This window comes from Salvia hispanica, unplaced genomic scaffold (assembly GCF_023119035.1).
Source record: "Salvia hispanica cultivar TCC Black 2014 unplaced genomic scaffold, UniMelb_Shisp_WGS_1.0 HiC_scaffold_67, whole genome shotgun sequence".
In the NCBI taxonomy this organism is placed as follows: Eukaryota; Viridiplantae; Streptophyta; class Magnoliopsida; order Lamiales; family Lamiaceae; genus Salvia; species Salvia hispanica.
In genome coordinates this window covers 1-13,485 of record NW_025952432.1, presented here as the reverse complement: position 1 = coordinate 13,485, position 13,485 = coordinate 1, and the positions used below count along the sequence as shown (strand labels likewise).

The following is a 13,485-nucleotide window of genomic DNA, read 5'->3' as shown; positions in this document are numbered from 1 at the left end:
TGTATTTTGCTTGCAGAATAAATAACCACCCAAAGAAAAAAAAAAAAAACCCTCGACATCCCCCAAACAAATAGCTCCGGACATCATCTTTAAACAAAAAACCCCGGCATGCAATATCCCCAAAAAAAATCCAACATAAATCAACCAAGTTGCAAAAGAGACTTAGAATATGTCCCCGGAACCATTCTCAACTTCTTGTTGGGCCGCATTACTCAATGTAATCAAGGTCAAAAACCCCAAAGAAAATGTCACCATCCCCAAAACCCCCCAAACAATGCCCAATCGAAATTCATTAAACCCCAAAAAATAAAATTCCCATATGTCAACATGGGACAAAACCAAAAACTAACCCCCATGTCAATATCACCATGAAAAATCCACTAGAAATCAACAAAAATTGCAAAAAAAACTTAAAATGAAAAAACCCAACAAATTTTAAAACCGGGAAATAATATTGACCAAAACTATTTACAAACTCACCCGTTCCCCACGTTTTTTCCTTTTTTGGTTCCGGAACACCACTTTGGATTCATAATGATTCACATGTTGGGGCCCCACACTTCTTCACTTACATAGGGGGTTTTTTTCCGGGTATCCCCCCAAACCCACCTAGGGTTTAAAAATTTGTCAAAAATTAAATTTTTTCCACATGGGGTCACAACACTCAATGCTTTCTAAGAATTGGCGAAGATTAAAAAAACTTAAAAATTTCGTTTGAGTCCCCTAAAAATTTGTTTTTTTTCCCTTGAACCAAACCCCTGTGATCTCCAAGGGATGGGGATTACCACTATAATCATCTTTTAAAATGTGGTTTTTGGATTCCTTTTTTCCAAATTTTTGCATTTGATCCCGGTTTAAAATTTTCAAAGGTATTAAGTTATCCCTTGACCTTTCCCTAGTCAACGCGATAACACCACTAGTAATCAATTGTCTTTCGGATTTTGTCAGACGAATATGTCGAGACTTACCATTTTTTATAAGCAACTATGTGCTCTCCCCCATGCCGCTTGTCCGTGTATCATTCCGTCGGCAAAAACCTTTTAAAATGGAATATCTTGGGGAAATTTCTAAGCCACTCAACTTCTTCCCCGCTTTTTCTAAAGCGAAACCAGATTCCTGGGGATCGAAAACTATAAAGTCTTTTTTGTTGACTTCCACGAAATAGCTCCCCCAAAATAAAACCTTTCCCCTGCCCAGAAAAGAAATCTTTTGAACCGGGGATCCAATTTTCATCACAACCCTTCAAGTACTTGGGATATCTTGTATATTCAGCCAAAAATTAAAAGATACTTAGTATCTCAAAAACCCCCTTTGGAAACTTTCCAAAGTTCCGCTTGGGTTGCTCGGATATCGGCTCGCCTTTTCTACCGGGACACGCAAGACTGGTCGGGTGCGGTTGTGATAAACATCAAACTCCCCTTTAAAGCGTATTCTTTTTTGAGCTAAAATGCTCTCCCCTGTGCTTACTCAAATACACATTGGGTTTCAATGGAGTCTTAGGCGGCTCCAAACAAAGGTTGAAACTTCTTAAGCACTTTGTCAAAGTAATGAGATTGTGTCAAAGCAATTCCCCCCATGATTCCTTTTAATCTTGATTCCGAGGGAAACACATCCAGACCCCTATCTTTCATGTCGAAATTCCCCTTCAACTTTTTTTTGGTTTGTTGATAATGATACTATTGCCCCCTAATCAACATATCTCACTAAAGACACCAAAAACAAAATCGTTATTTGTGTTCTTTGTAAAAAAACACTTATCACACTCATTGATAGTGAACCCATTTGACAACATCACATTGTCAAACTTCAAGTGTCATTGCAAAGACGCTTGTTTTAATCCATACAAAGACCTTACTAGTTTGCATACCTTCCTTTCTTGGCCAATTACTACAAACCCTTCAAGTTGCTCTTATAAATTTCTTCCTCCAATTCGCATTAAAAAATGCGTTTACATCCATTTGGTGAATCTCAAGATTGTGGAGCGAAATTGCGAAGCACCCGAATATAAGTGATTCTCGTAACGGATGAATATGTCGAAGAAGTCATATCCTTCTCTCTAAAGCCTTTCACAACTAGGCAGCTTTGTACTCTTTAATAGTACCATCGTTTTATATTTCCTTCTCGGGATTCACTTGTACCTAAGGTCTTACAACCTTGCAGTCTACTAACACTCATGTTTTATTTCTCATAATTGATTCAATTTCTATTGATCGCTTCTTGCGAATGGCGCATCGGGCCACACAACGCTCGCCTAGATTTTGGTTTGTCATCCAACATAAAACTTATGAAATCGGGACTAAATGTCTTAGCAATTTTAACTCTTTTACCACGTCTTGGTTCTACATCCTCGGGACTTGACCTCGTCCTTATTGGAGATTAGAACTAGTAGATTCATCCATCATTCTTTCACTCGAACGATCTCTTCCTCTTGTAAGGGTACACATTCTCAAAGAATATAGCATTCATTGACTCAATTGTTGTTCCTTCGATCACGCCGAGGCACAAGCCGGACCTATGGACAAGGAAACAATAGGCACTACTATTCAGGTGTATGGCCAATAAAGATACATCGGTTGTTTTAGGGCTTATTGCAACTTGTTTTGGAGGTGGCACTTCTACCTTTGCTAAGCACCCCTACACTTTGACGTATGAATCGAAGACTTAGAAATGTCGGTCAATTTGTGATATCTCTCAATCTAACGAGTCAGAGGATTCGACTAGGTCTCGGTAGAAGATCATGAAACTATCGACAGAGATCGTTGGATGCACTCTATTTCTTCAAAACCTCAACCCACTATACTACAACTAGCACGGGAAGTAAAGGATCGATCCACAGGTCGAATGTGTTGTTAAACGCATTTGAGGATGTTTTGGGAAAAGGTGGTCAGTCGTTGCTCACGCAATTTGTAGGTCGAGTACTAAAACTCTGGGTCTGAGAGACTTAAACTACTTTACTCTACCTACGGGTCTAAGAAACAAGAGCGTACGGGACATGCATGACTTTGGAAACGAAATATTTTAAAGTTCTAAGACAACGTAGTTAACTTAACTAGACGGACTTTCCTAATTTGGACAAACAAAGACAAAGCAAACAGTGGGGACAAGTTTCCTTAAACTATCGGGTACGAAAAGCATGGAAAAGTAAAAGAGACATGCGAGAAGTATTGACGAGGTATGGAGAACATGTAGAAAAGCAAGGTACATGCGAAAATAGACAAAAGCAGATCTGGTTCTAACTACCAACAAACTTCATCTTCTTCGAGAATCAAACGAGAATAGCGATAAAAACGAGCATTAAACACCATGAAAACGAGCAAACTTCGGATCTAGATTTAAACGAGAAATTAAAGCCTAAACTAACGAGATCTACGCTTGGACCTAGAAGATGCCAAAGCAGAAATTAAATAGTCATAATCATGCAAAATGTAAACAACAAACACCGATCTACGAAACTCCAACTCAAATCCGCCTACGATTCAACAAATCCAGATAGCTCCATACGTAAATCCACAACCTCGACGAAAAATCAACAGATCTCAACTCCAAACATCCAACAATCAACAAGAATGAAAACGAAAAGCAGAAATAAACATCAACTCGGCGATATCCAACAAAACTAACATAAACTTCCATAATAAGCGAAATAGTTCGGATCCAACAAATCAAAGTCGAAACTAGAGTTACGAAACTTAAAACCAACAAGTACTTGAAACGAAAACAAACTAAACAAAGCAAAGTAAATATTGTTTCTTCGCCTTCACAAGCGGTGTTACACAGGCAAAACAACGATGAACCACCACGGTAGCCGGAATCACTCCATCTCAAGTGCGCAGCAAGTGAAATGAGGGTTTTGAAGTGCGGAACTAAGGAACGGAACAAGAGCTTGAGCTAAGAGTGTGTGTAGAAGTGGCCAACTTTTACACCTGATCCCTAGGTTATCCTTCCGTAATTTGACGCTTTTGCCCTTGAATAAGACTCTTTAAAATAATCTGCTCATGCTTCATTCGCTCCTATCGCCAACTTTTAATTCTCTCGAGTCCGGGCGACGACTTGATTTTTACTTCAATTTCATCTCTTTTGCATCACTGGTCGATGTACGCAAGCTCTAGTCGGCATTTATTACGCATCCGAACTCATAACACAGATTAGCGCCCCAAATGCACAAAATTTTAACCCAAAACCAATGCATGAAACGAGCCTTATCAAATCGAAGAGGCTAATAGAGATGCGTGCGGCTTTGATATCACTCAATCTAACGAGGATCGAGAGATTCGACTAGATTTCGAGGCTAGAAGATCATGAAACTATCGACAAGGGTCGTTGGATGCACTCTATTTCTTCAAAACCTCAACCCACTATACTACAACTAGCAGGGAAGTAAATGATCGATCTCATGAGGACGAATGTGTTACGAAACTGCATTTGAGGATGTTTTGGGAAAGGGTGGTTGGCTATTGCCACGCAATTTTGTGGGTCGAGTACTAGAACTACGGGTCGAGAGACTTAAACTACTTTACTCTACCTATTGGGTCTAAGAAATGAGAACGTACGGAACATGCATGACTTAGAGAAATGAGATATTTTAAAGTTCTAAGACAAGCGGAGTTAACTTAACTAGATAGACTTTCCTAATTTGGACAAACATGTATAAAGCGAAAAGTGGGGACAAGTTTCCTTAAACTACGGGTCGGAAAAGCATGCGAAAAGTAAAAAGACAATGCAGATGATCTGACTGGCTGGAGAACATGCGAAAAAGCAAAGTACATATGCGAAAGTCTGACAAAAGCGATCTGGTTCTAACTACCAACAACTTCATCTTCTTCGGGAATCAAACGAGAATAGCAGATAAAACAAAGTATTAAACACCATGAAAACAGAACAAACTTCAGATCTAAACTTAAAACGAGAAATTAAAGCCTAAACTAACAGATCAATGCTACTGGACCTAGAGGATGCGAAACGAAGTAAACAACCATAATCATGCAAAACGTAAACAACAAACATCAGATTTACGAGACTCCAACTCAAATCCACCACGATTCAACAAATCCAAACCTCTTCATACGTATATCCACAACCTCCATCAACAAACCAACGATTTCGCTCCAAACATCCAACAATAAACAAGAACAAGCGAAAAGCAAGAAATAAATATCAACTCAGGATATCCAACAAAAACTAACATAAACTTCCATAATAACGAGAAATAGGTTCGGATCCACGAGATCAAAGCAAGAACTAGAGTTACGAAACTTAAAACCAACAAGTACTTGAAACGAAACAAACTAAACAAAGCAAAGTAGATATTTTTTCTTCGCCTTCACAAGGCGGTGTTACACAACGACAAAACAACTATGAGAACCACGACGGCGGCCAGGATCACTCCATCTCCAAGTGCGCAGCAAGTGAAATGAGGAATTTTGAAGTGTGGAACTAAGGAATGGAACAAGAGCTTAAGCTAAGAGTGTGTGTAGAAGTGGTTGTCTTGTTCTTCAAGGTTGAGCTCTTTATATATGTGACGAGCTCACGATCCTTAGGGTATCCTTCTGCAGTAATTAGACGCTTTTGCCCTTGAATAAGACTCTTTTAAAATAATCTTCTCATGCTCCATTCTGCTCCTGTCGCCAACTTTTAATTCTCCCGGGTCCGAACAACGACTTCTGATTTTTACTTCAATTTAATCTCTTTTGCATCTGCCAGGTCAGGTGACATCCACTCCTAGGTCCGGCGGATTTACTACGCACTTGAACTCAGAAACACAGTATTAGCGCCCCAAATGCGCAGAATTTTAACCCAAAACGAATGCATGAAACGAGCCTTATCAAATACGAAGGTTTCTTCCCTTTCCACAACTCATAAGGAGTCACATCCCTGTTTTTAGTGGAATCTTGTTCAAGATATAATTCATCGTTAACACAGCCTCCCCCCACATGTTCTGGGGTAAACATGAATTGATCAACAGAGCATTCATCATCTCTTTAAGTGTTCGATTTTTGCGTTCAGCAACACCATTTGACTGAGGAGAATATGGAGTTGTAGTTTGGTGAATTATACCACTTGCATGGCATAATTCTGCAAATGGCACTACATACTCACCACCTCTATCACTTCGAACACACTTAATTCGACAATTAAGTTGATTTTCGACTTCATTTTTGAAGTCTTTAAACGCTTCAATTGCCTCATCTTTACTTCTTAATAAGTAAAGGTAACAATACCTTGTGCAATCATCTATAAAAGTGATGAAATACTTTTTCCCACCTCTTGTTTGGACAAACTTTAAATCACGTACGTCTGTATGGACCAACTCAAGAGGTTTTGTACTTCGCTCTACCGAATGGAACGGCAGCTTAGCCATTTTGGTTTCAACACACACTTCACATTTTTCTTGTGAGTTAAACTTGTCTACTTTTAGTAAATTAAGATTTATTAATCTTTTTATAGCATTTAGATTTACATGTCCCAATCTTTTATGCCATAAATCAGAGCACTCAAGCAAATAAGAAAATGTGTCATCTTTCTTATTGCTTATTCCTTTTCCACGGTGAATGACCATAACATTCAGCTCAAAAAGCCCATTTACTAGGTGGCCTTCACCTATGAATTTTCCATTCTTGGTCAATATAACCTTTTCGCACTCAAATTCTAGTGAAAATCCATTCATTTGGATTATTACCATGGTCCACGTCGGAGACCATTGCGACCACCTCGTGATCTTTGTTGTTTATAACAACACTTTAAAAAAATTTGCACAATATTGTCTCCAACAATAAGTACATTGTGTTATTGAACCATATGTGCATTGGTATATTCAACACCACATGCATCTCAATTATTACTACTAAGTCTAAATCGGTCTTGTTTGCCAAATGACAAACGATAAACACAATTGTCAAGAGAATAGATCTCAAGGAATTAACTACTTGATTGCGCATCAACATTGCGACTGTTCGTTGCTTCATTCCAGCTTTGGAGCTCAGGTTTCCTCCAACTTCGATTGGTATAATCCTGTCTTAGAAGAGTACACTAATTTGTCTTGCGATTGTTAGAAAATAATGGGAAAAAAGTCCCAAGCCGAGTACAGACGGTACTCTAACTATTACAATTGAAAGGAAAATAACAACAATAACTGGAATGGAAATTACAACGGAAATAATAAAACAAACCAACTATAAGTCGAGTCGAGGGAAGCCCTCTTTCCGCAAGACAAATTACGCCCCGGCTAGTGCTTACGGAATGGTGTATTGCCCCCAAAGATAAAACGACTTCCTCCTAGTGTGTAGAAGCACCTCAAACCTGCCAGGCACCGGCAAACTTGACGGAGTTCCGAGAATTGAGCTATGCAATGCCCCTATATGTGAACTATGATGTAGAGGGGTAGAGAGAAGAGAGAATGATGATTTCTTGTTGTGTTTCTCATCTCTCAAATCCACCTATTTATAGGATAGGAGAGACCACTTCAAAAAGTCTTGGCATTAAGGATCACTATGAACCAATTAGAGGTTATATGTCAATGGACCAACAAATATGTCTCACTTTTATATTTAGAAAAAGTACATCACTAATAATATATCAAATTCTCTCTATCTTCATTGTTATCGTATTACTATCTTCTTCCTTTTAGTTAATAAATTCAATTAAAAAAGGTGAGATATATTTTTTAAAAATTTATTAAAGTAATAGGTTAATACACATTAGAATGTACGAATAGTTGATTTTATATTACTATTTGGGATAATACATATTAAATCATAAAATATGGTCAAATTTTGGTTACTACATCACGTTGAATTGGCAGAGCTGCCTCTCTTGAAATCATGATCTGTTCTAATTAAGAAGACCTCCCTACCACTCCACCACAAGGCTCATTGATCAACTTGAACATTAAATATTTTTATGCATTAACAATTAAACTTTTTATCTACATAAACTAATAATTCATTTTAATTTTAATTTTATATTCTTTAATATAATTGTTAATTATTTATCATACATACTTTACTTACCACTTATATTATTATTACCATATAAGGTTCATTATTTACTATGAATAAATTTTTTATAATATATATTTAATTTATATACCCTAGCTATTGATGAGGCAAGTATTGCAGGGCATTAAGAATGCTATGTTAACATGGAACTTTATTTTCTGCTTTTTATACACTTTCTCCAAACTAAGTAACTAAATTGATTTGAACCCAACATTTGTTACACACGAGAGGACGAAGTCCAATGACAAACCAGAAATTCAATCAAACTGATTTTATCAAAACTTATGCAGAAAATGCTTAATCCAAAAAAAAAAGGAGTTCCTCAACTATAACTAAAGTGTTGTACAGGTTTCACTTGAGGAAACTACAAGCTAGAAACAAGAATACATATACTACCAACGACGTAAGAAGCTCAAGAGTCCAAGTCGGCTGCAACAAAAATGAAGGAATGAGTGGAACCGTCACAGAACCGCAAAGCCACCCAGCCACAAGAGCTCCAAATCTGCAATTATATCATATAGTTTCGTCTTGTAAGTAATCAAGCAGTTGCAAGGAAATAGGCAGACAAACTTCTTGTCCCAACTACTTACCCTATAATGGCAGCTCTAGGCAAGCTCTTGTTCTTGTCATTAAGGAAGTAAATGCAAGCTCCAAGAGACAACGCCACCTGCATAGGAAAGAACATACATTGACTTCTACAGATTAAGAATCAAAACTAGAAAATTGGTTGACGGTATAGGCAGCAGAAAAGATTAATATTTTAACTAGTAACATTTGGTAGTGAAAAGAGGATTAAAAAGTAGAGCAAGTCTCCACAATGACTAATCAAGATAGCTATTTCTTTGTTTTCATGGACTGAGTGTCTGTCTTACATTCTTTTATCCACAAGATTATCAGTGCCGGACTGCCGGGCTTCCCAGAATCCACAATACAAGAAATCAAGGTAGAATTTTGATTCATGGTATCAATGACCATTCTAAGTTATAAACAATACAACACCAAGAAACTTAAATTTCGTTAATCTCGACTCTATTGACGTCTAGTGCTGATCTATAGGCTTTTAGGTATGGGATTGCATCAGTATCCAGGGGCCAATCAGTTCAAACACCAAACATTGAGCTCGTAAGTGAACTCCAAATTTAACTAATACTACAGTGCTAAGATGTAGTTCTCCTCACTAAACCACCAGCTTTAATGTGACATTTATTCTGAATGGAGGCAAAATAGGAGTACAATTTAAAGTGACCATTAATGCAATGTACCTGGAATGCGGGTCCCGCTTCAGCAGAGTTCAGCACGCTCCAGCATGCCATGAAACCGAACAAGAACAACCGTCTCAAAATGATCACAGGGGGAGGAATCTCAACAAAGCTGACCAAGTTCTTCACCCATGGCGGAGATTCCTCAACCTTCTTCTTTAGCCTGCTTTTCAAGTTAATCTTCATTTTCTTCCTGTTCTTGAAGCTGGTCATCAGTAGTCTCTCGAAAGCAGCTTCTATAGATTCAAAACTTCTTTCATGATTGGCATATTGGTCCAGTAAAAAGTTCCGAGCACTCCAAACTTCTTCTTCAGAAGCATCAGTACTTACCCCTAGCCGCTTATAAGGATCCCAGACATGTGCCCGAGGGAATTTCAAAATGCTACCTGTAGACATCCAACGTAAAATATTAATGCTAGCAAAATGATACCCAAATATAATGACAGCACATACTAGTAAGCCAGATCAGAAACAGCTTCAGAATTCATCTTAGTTACACACTACTTATCACAAAAACAATGAAAATCAAGTTATACGAGGACATTATCTTAAGTAGCAGTAAAGATATGGCAGAGTCAGGAACTGCTATTCACCCACAGTTTAGAAAAACAACTAAACATCCTCATAAAGTCGAAGAAAATGAAAAATGTTCAAGGACATACTTCATACTTAGACTACCCTTTTCAAGTTTCCAACCCACTAAGCTGAAAAAATAAATTCAATTTTAACTTTACCCTCATAAGGCGTATCCACCGCGCATTTTGGGGAGATATATCCAAAGCAGTCCGGCTTACTTCTACTCGAATGGCCTCTAATTGAACTGTGACCGAAACACCAATATTTGCACAAAATCAATAAAAATACGTATGGAAAGGGCTTACAGACTGAATGCTGATTGCCAATTGCGAAAAAAACTTACAGACGACGGCCAAGGAAAGGGCTTTTGAGGGTAGGGGCTGAGAGGAGAGCTGCCGCCATCTAAGTGCTCTGCAGAAATATGCAGATCAGCTAATCAGAAACATATTCTAAAACGACTTAAGCTTGCAAAGCTTCCTTCAATTAGGCCTAAAAATCAAACTGAGTTTTCAACTGTATTTCTGAAGCTTGACGGCTCAAATTCAACTGATTTACAAAACTTAGAGCTCAATTTCTAGATGCATAAGTACACAACGTAGAAAGAAAATAAAATCGGCGATCAAGCAAGAACGGAACACACAATTCAATTTGTAATTTGAATAACAGAAAAGCTTGCATCGAATGGAACGGTTAAAAGCGAACAATCAAATAAATACATAGCCGAATTCACGCAGATTCTCACTCTCTTCTCTTTCCTCTTGGAAGGTGGCGACTGGCAACTGTGATGGAGAAGCAATATCAGAAAATAGCAGTTTCGCCGGGGATGAAAGTGAGTCGACGAAGGGCGGCGGAGCAACCGTGTGGATGATAGGATGAGGTAATTAAGTAAGTAGTACTATCATTTCTTTCATATCTTACTATTTTTAATTATTTACTTATATATGTTTTTGTATATAATCAATTAAAATTACCATCCAATCATAAATATGTTTAACTTATATTTGTAGTATCCATCTGTTGACAATTGAAGGCAAATTATCTGTAAAAGTAAAATCACAAGTTTGGTTCATTCTGATTAATCATGTAATTTTCCAAATATCAATTAGTACCATATTGTAATTTTAACATTTTTTTTCACTTGTGCCTCAATTTAAGAGTATAGGACGATTTGAGAAAAATGTCAAAATCATGAAATCGATATTTTCTAAAGTTGAAAAATTAACAGCAAGCACTATTCAATCATTCGTGTAATCTAGCAATACAAACTTTTTTTAGAAGACATGAAAATTTAGATGAAGCTTTGATGAAACAAAACCCTCATTTTCTAACATAAACATGCTATTATCAACCATCATAAGAGAGGAGGAGGCAACATTGGCTGTACAATTTACCACGAATCCAGGAACCACGGGCCTTCCCGGTGCAACCTCAGATTCAAACTCCGTCATTTGATGTTCTTCACCATCACAACCACCAAAATACTCGGACAACGCTGTCTGCAAATCATGATGACTGAAAGGAGCTCCTTACGCCCAAGATAGTGAAAAGGATGATGATATATATATACACAGATACCGAAAAGGCGATGATATATCACTCCTGATATTCATCGAACGTTCTGCCACTGGCGCATTCTGCCAGCGATTTGGCAGTGATTTCTCTCCCGAATCTCCATATGTAGTTCAGACCAACGAGCAGCTCGGTGATCTGTGCTTCTGTCTTTTCTTGATTTGCAAAGTAGAGCGTTTGGACGAGAAGGACGTTTGTCCTAGACACCAAGCTCTGATGCTCAAAGCTTCTCTCCGACTGCCACCTTATCATGTTATGAGCGAGGGGGGCGAGCCATTCGAGTGTTTTTGACATGGCATCGTTCCATTCATTGGCAAGAGCTGTGTCGTAAACTGATGAACTGAGGCTCCTTGCAAAAGGCTTCAGCTTAGCCCTGAGGGATGATCTGATGCTAGCTGGCAGCATATTGTATACATCGTCTCTGGCATCATTCCCGATCAAGTGAGGAGATGCTACCAGTTTCTCGATGAATATGATGAGATTTGCATAGTGAAGAGCTAGGGCCGAAGCACCAAGAGTTTCCGGAGGTGGATTCAACAGCTTGCTCTTTGATGCAACTACAGAGAGGTTTCCATCGATCAAGTTCCCGTAAATCTTTCCATCCATAACTCCGGATTGAGCATCACCAGGTATCAAATGGGCGTTACCCGTCCAAGAACCATTTCCACCCACAACAGAGCCAGTTAAAGGTCCTGACATGGTCATTCCATTCGGTTTTCGCTGAGAGATTTTCTCAGCTTTGTGAGATTTATCACGGAAATGCCACATTCGCAAAGAACTCTTGCTCGTTTTTGAAGTAGGACCGGGTTTGGCTGTTGAACTTGATAAGGGACCTGAATAGTAACCACCAACACCATTATGTTTTCCAGAGATCGAACTAGATGTATTCGTTGAGTTCCCAAGAGGACCTGAGTGGAAATTACCCATGTTGTTCGTTCTCAAAAGAGGGCCAGATGAAGATATGAACTTCCCTTGTGTACCCGTAGAAACTCTAGGGACATAATTTTCGGATGGATAAACAGACGATTGCATGAAGGCAGTTGAGTGGCTATGTCGGTTATTAGAATTATCCACAACTCTCGAGTTAGCCCCTATGTCAGTAATGTGATTAACACCAAAAACATGTCCAATCCTTCCATACGTAGTAAAAAGAGATCTCGCCATCAGAAGAATGGTATAATCATAAGTCCGACTCCAGAGAGAATTTTCCTTGAGATGCTTCACCTCTTGTCGCTTCCACGCAATCTTCTTCTCATATTCAACCAAGGTAATGCTATCCACGCTATCATTGCCCTTCATCCTCTTCAACGCCTGTTCAAGATCCGCGAGCGTCTCCATCTCTTGATACAAATTAGCATTTGCAACTATAAAACGCTCCATCTTTTTTACTTTCCTTTCCATCTTCCTCCACGAGAACTGCCAACCATACGTGTCTGTGCCACCCTTGATCAAATCGTTAAACGCCTGCTCAAAGCTTCTCAGCAGGGGATCGTTGCATCTCTTGGACAACCTAGCCAATGCTCTTGCCACATTCACCAAATTTTCCATCATCTCCGCACATATCAACTTCCCAATATACTCATCACTCTCTGATACAAGCTTCTTTATGCCCAACGAGTCATTTATCTCCTCTCTTAACCTTGCAACCTGCTTATCAGTCATTGATTGCCACAGGTGAAGCAGTTTAGTCATCAAGCTAGCAGCCTCAAAGGCCAAAACCGCAATCTTCGCCTTTTCAGTATGGAACTCATTCTTCTTCAATGGCGTCCACAGACTACGAAACCATGATTGTGTGACCATTTCTATCACCAGACAGCCAAAATTTCCGAACAAATCCGATTGACCGTTTCTTGATTTCAAAGTAAAATCTCTAACAACAGATGGAAGATTTCTGCTAAAAATGGAACAAGTAGCAAATCAGCAAAGATACAGCACAGCTAACAAATCTGCTCCATATTTTACAATTTAAGATATCAAAGAATTCAAAGCTAATTTAACAGGAAAGCTGTGATTCTAAATACAGAAAAAGGAAATAAAGCCTAAAAACATAAAGGCATGATTTGATTGTCAGTTATTACTAACTGTTT

The 13,485-nt window shown here is 38.5% G+C and overlaps 2 protein-coding genes across 3 annotated transcripts; both read right to left on the bottom strand.

Annotated features, from left to right (window-relative positions):
- Positions 1-8,250: 8,250 nt before the first annotated feature.
- On the bottom strand, positions 8,251-11,338 carry LOC125199772 (protein CHAPERONE-LIKE PROTEIN OF POR1, chloroplastic-like). Of its 2 annotated transcripts, XM_048097673.1 has the most exons (7): positions 11,221-11,310; positions 10,572-10,608; positions 10,173-10,240; positions 9,988-10,073; positions 9,257-9,639; positions 8,585-8,661; positions 8,251-8,496 (listed from the first exon to the last, which is right to left on the bottom strand). In XM_048097673.1, exons 3-7 carry the CDS (start codon positions 10,229-10,231, stop codon positions 8,346-8,348), a joined length of 756 nt encoding a protein of 251 aa, XP_047953630.1. In that variant the 5' UTR covers positions 10,232-10,240; positions 10,572-10,608; positions 11,221-11,310; the 3' UTR covers positions 8,251-8,345. The 2 variants fall into 2 exon arrangements, with proteins under 2 accessions (XP_047953630.1, XP_047953631.1); XM_048097674.1 differs by lacking the exon at positions 10,572-10,608 and having other exon boundaries at positions 11,221-11,338.
- Positions 11,040-13,324, bottom strand: LOC125199771. Its single transcript, XM_048097672.1, has 2 exons — positions 12,322-13,324; positions 11,040-12,231 (listed from the first exon to the last, which is right to left on the bottom strand). The coding sequence occupies exons 1-2, from the start codon at positions 13,196-13,198 to the stop codon at positions 11,423-11,425; spliced, it is 1,686 nt and encodes a 561-aa protein (XP_047953629.1). The 5' UTR covers positions 13,199-13,324; the 3' UTR covers positions 11,040-11,422.
- Between the last annotated feature and the right edge of the window lie 161 nt (positions 13,325-13,485).

What these genes read in the sequence shown, in the direction of transcription:
- LOC125199772 (XM_048097674.1), bottom strand. Translation starts at nt 10,231, where the DNA reads ATGGCGGCAGCTCTCCTCTCAGCCCCTACCCTCAAAAGCCCTTTCCTT. An exon ending in GGTGGATACGCCTTATGAGG is followed by an intron (nt 9,640 to 9,987) that starts GTAAAGTTAAAA and finishes GGATGTCTACAG; the next exon opens with GTAGCATTTTGAAATTCCCT. An exon ending in CCTAGAGCTGCCATTATAGG is followed by an intron (nt 8,497 to 8,584) that starts GTAAGTAGTTGG and finishes ATATAATTGCAG; the next exon opens with ATTTGGAGCTCTTGTGGCTG.
- LOC125199771 (XM_048097672.1), bottom strand. Translation starts at nt 13,198, where the DNA reads ATGGTCACACAATCATGGTTTCGTAGTCTGTGGACGCCATTGAAGAAG. An exon ending in TTTGAGAACGAACAACATGG is followed by an intron (nt 12,232 to 12,321) that starts GTAATTTCCACT and finishes GTTACTATTCAG; the next exon opens with GTCCCTTATCAAGTTCAACA.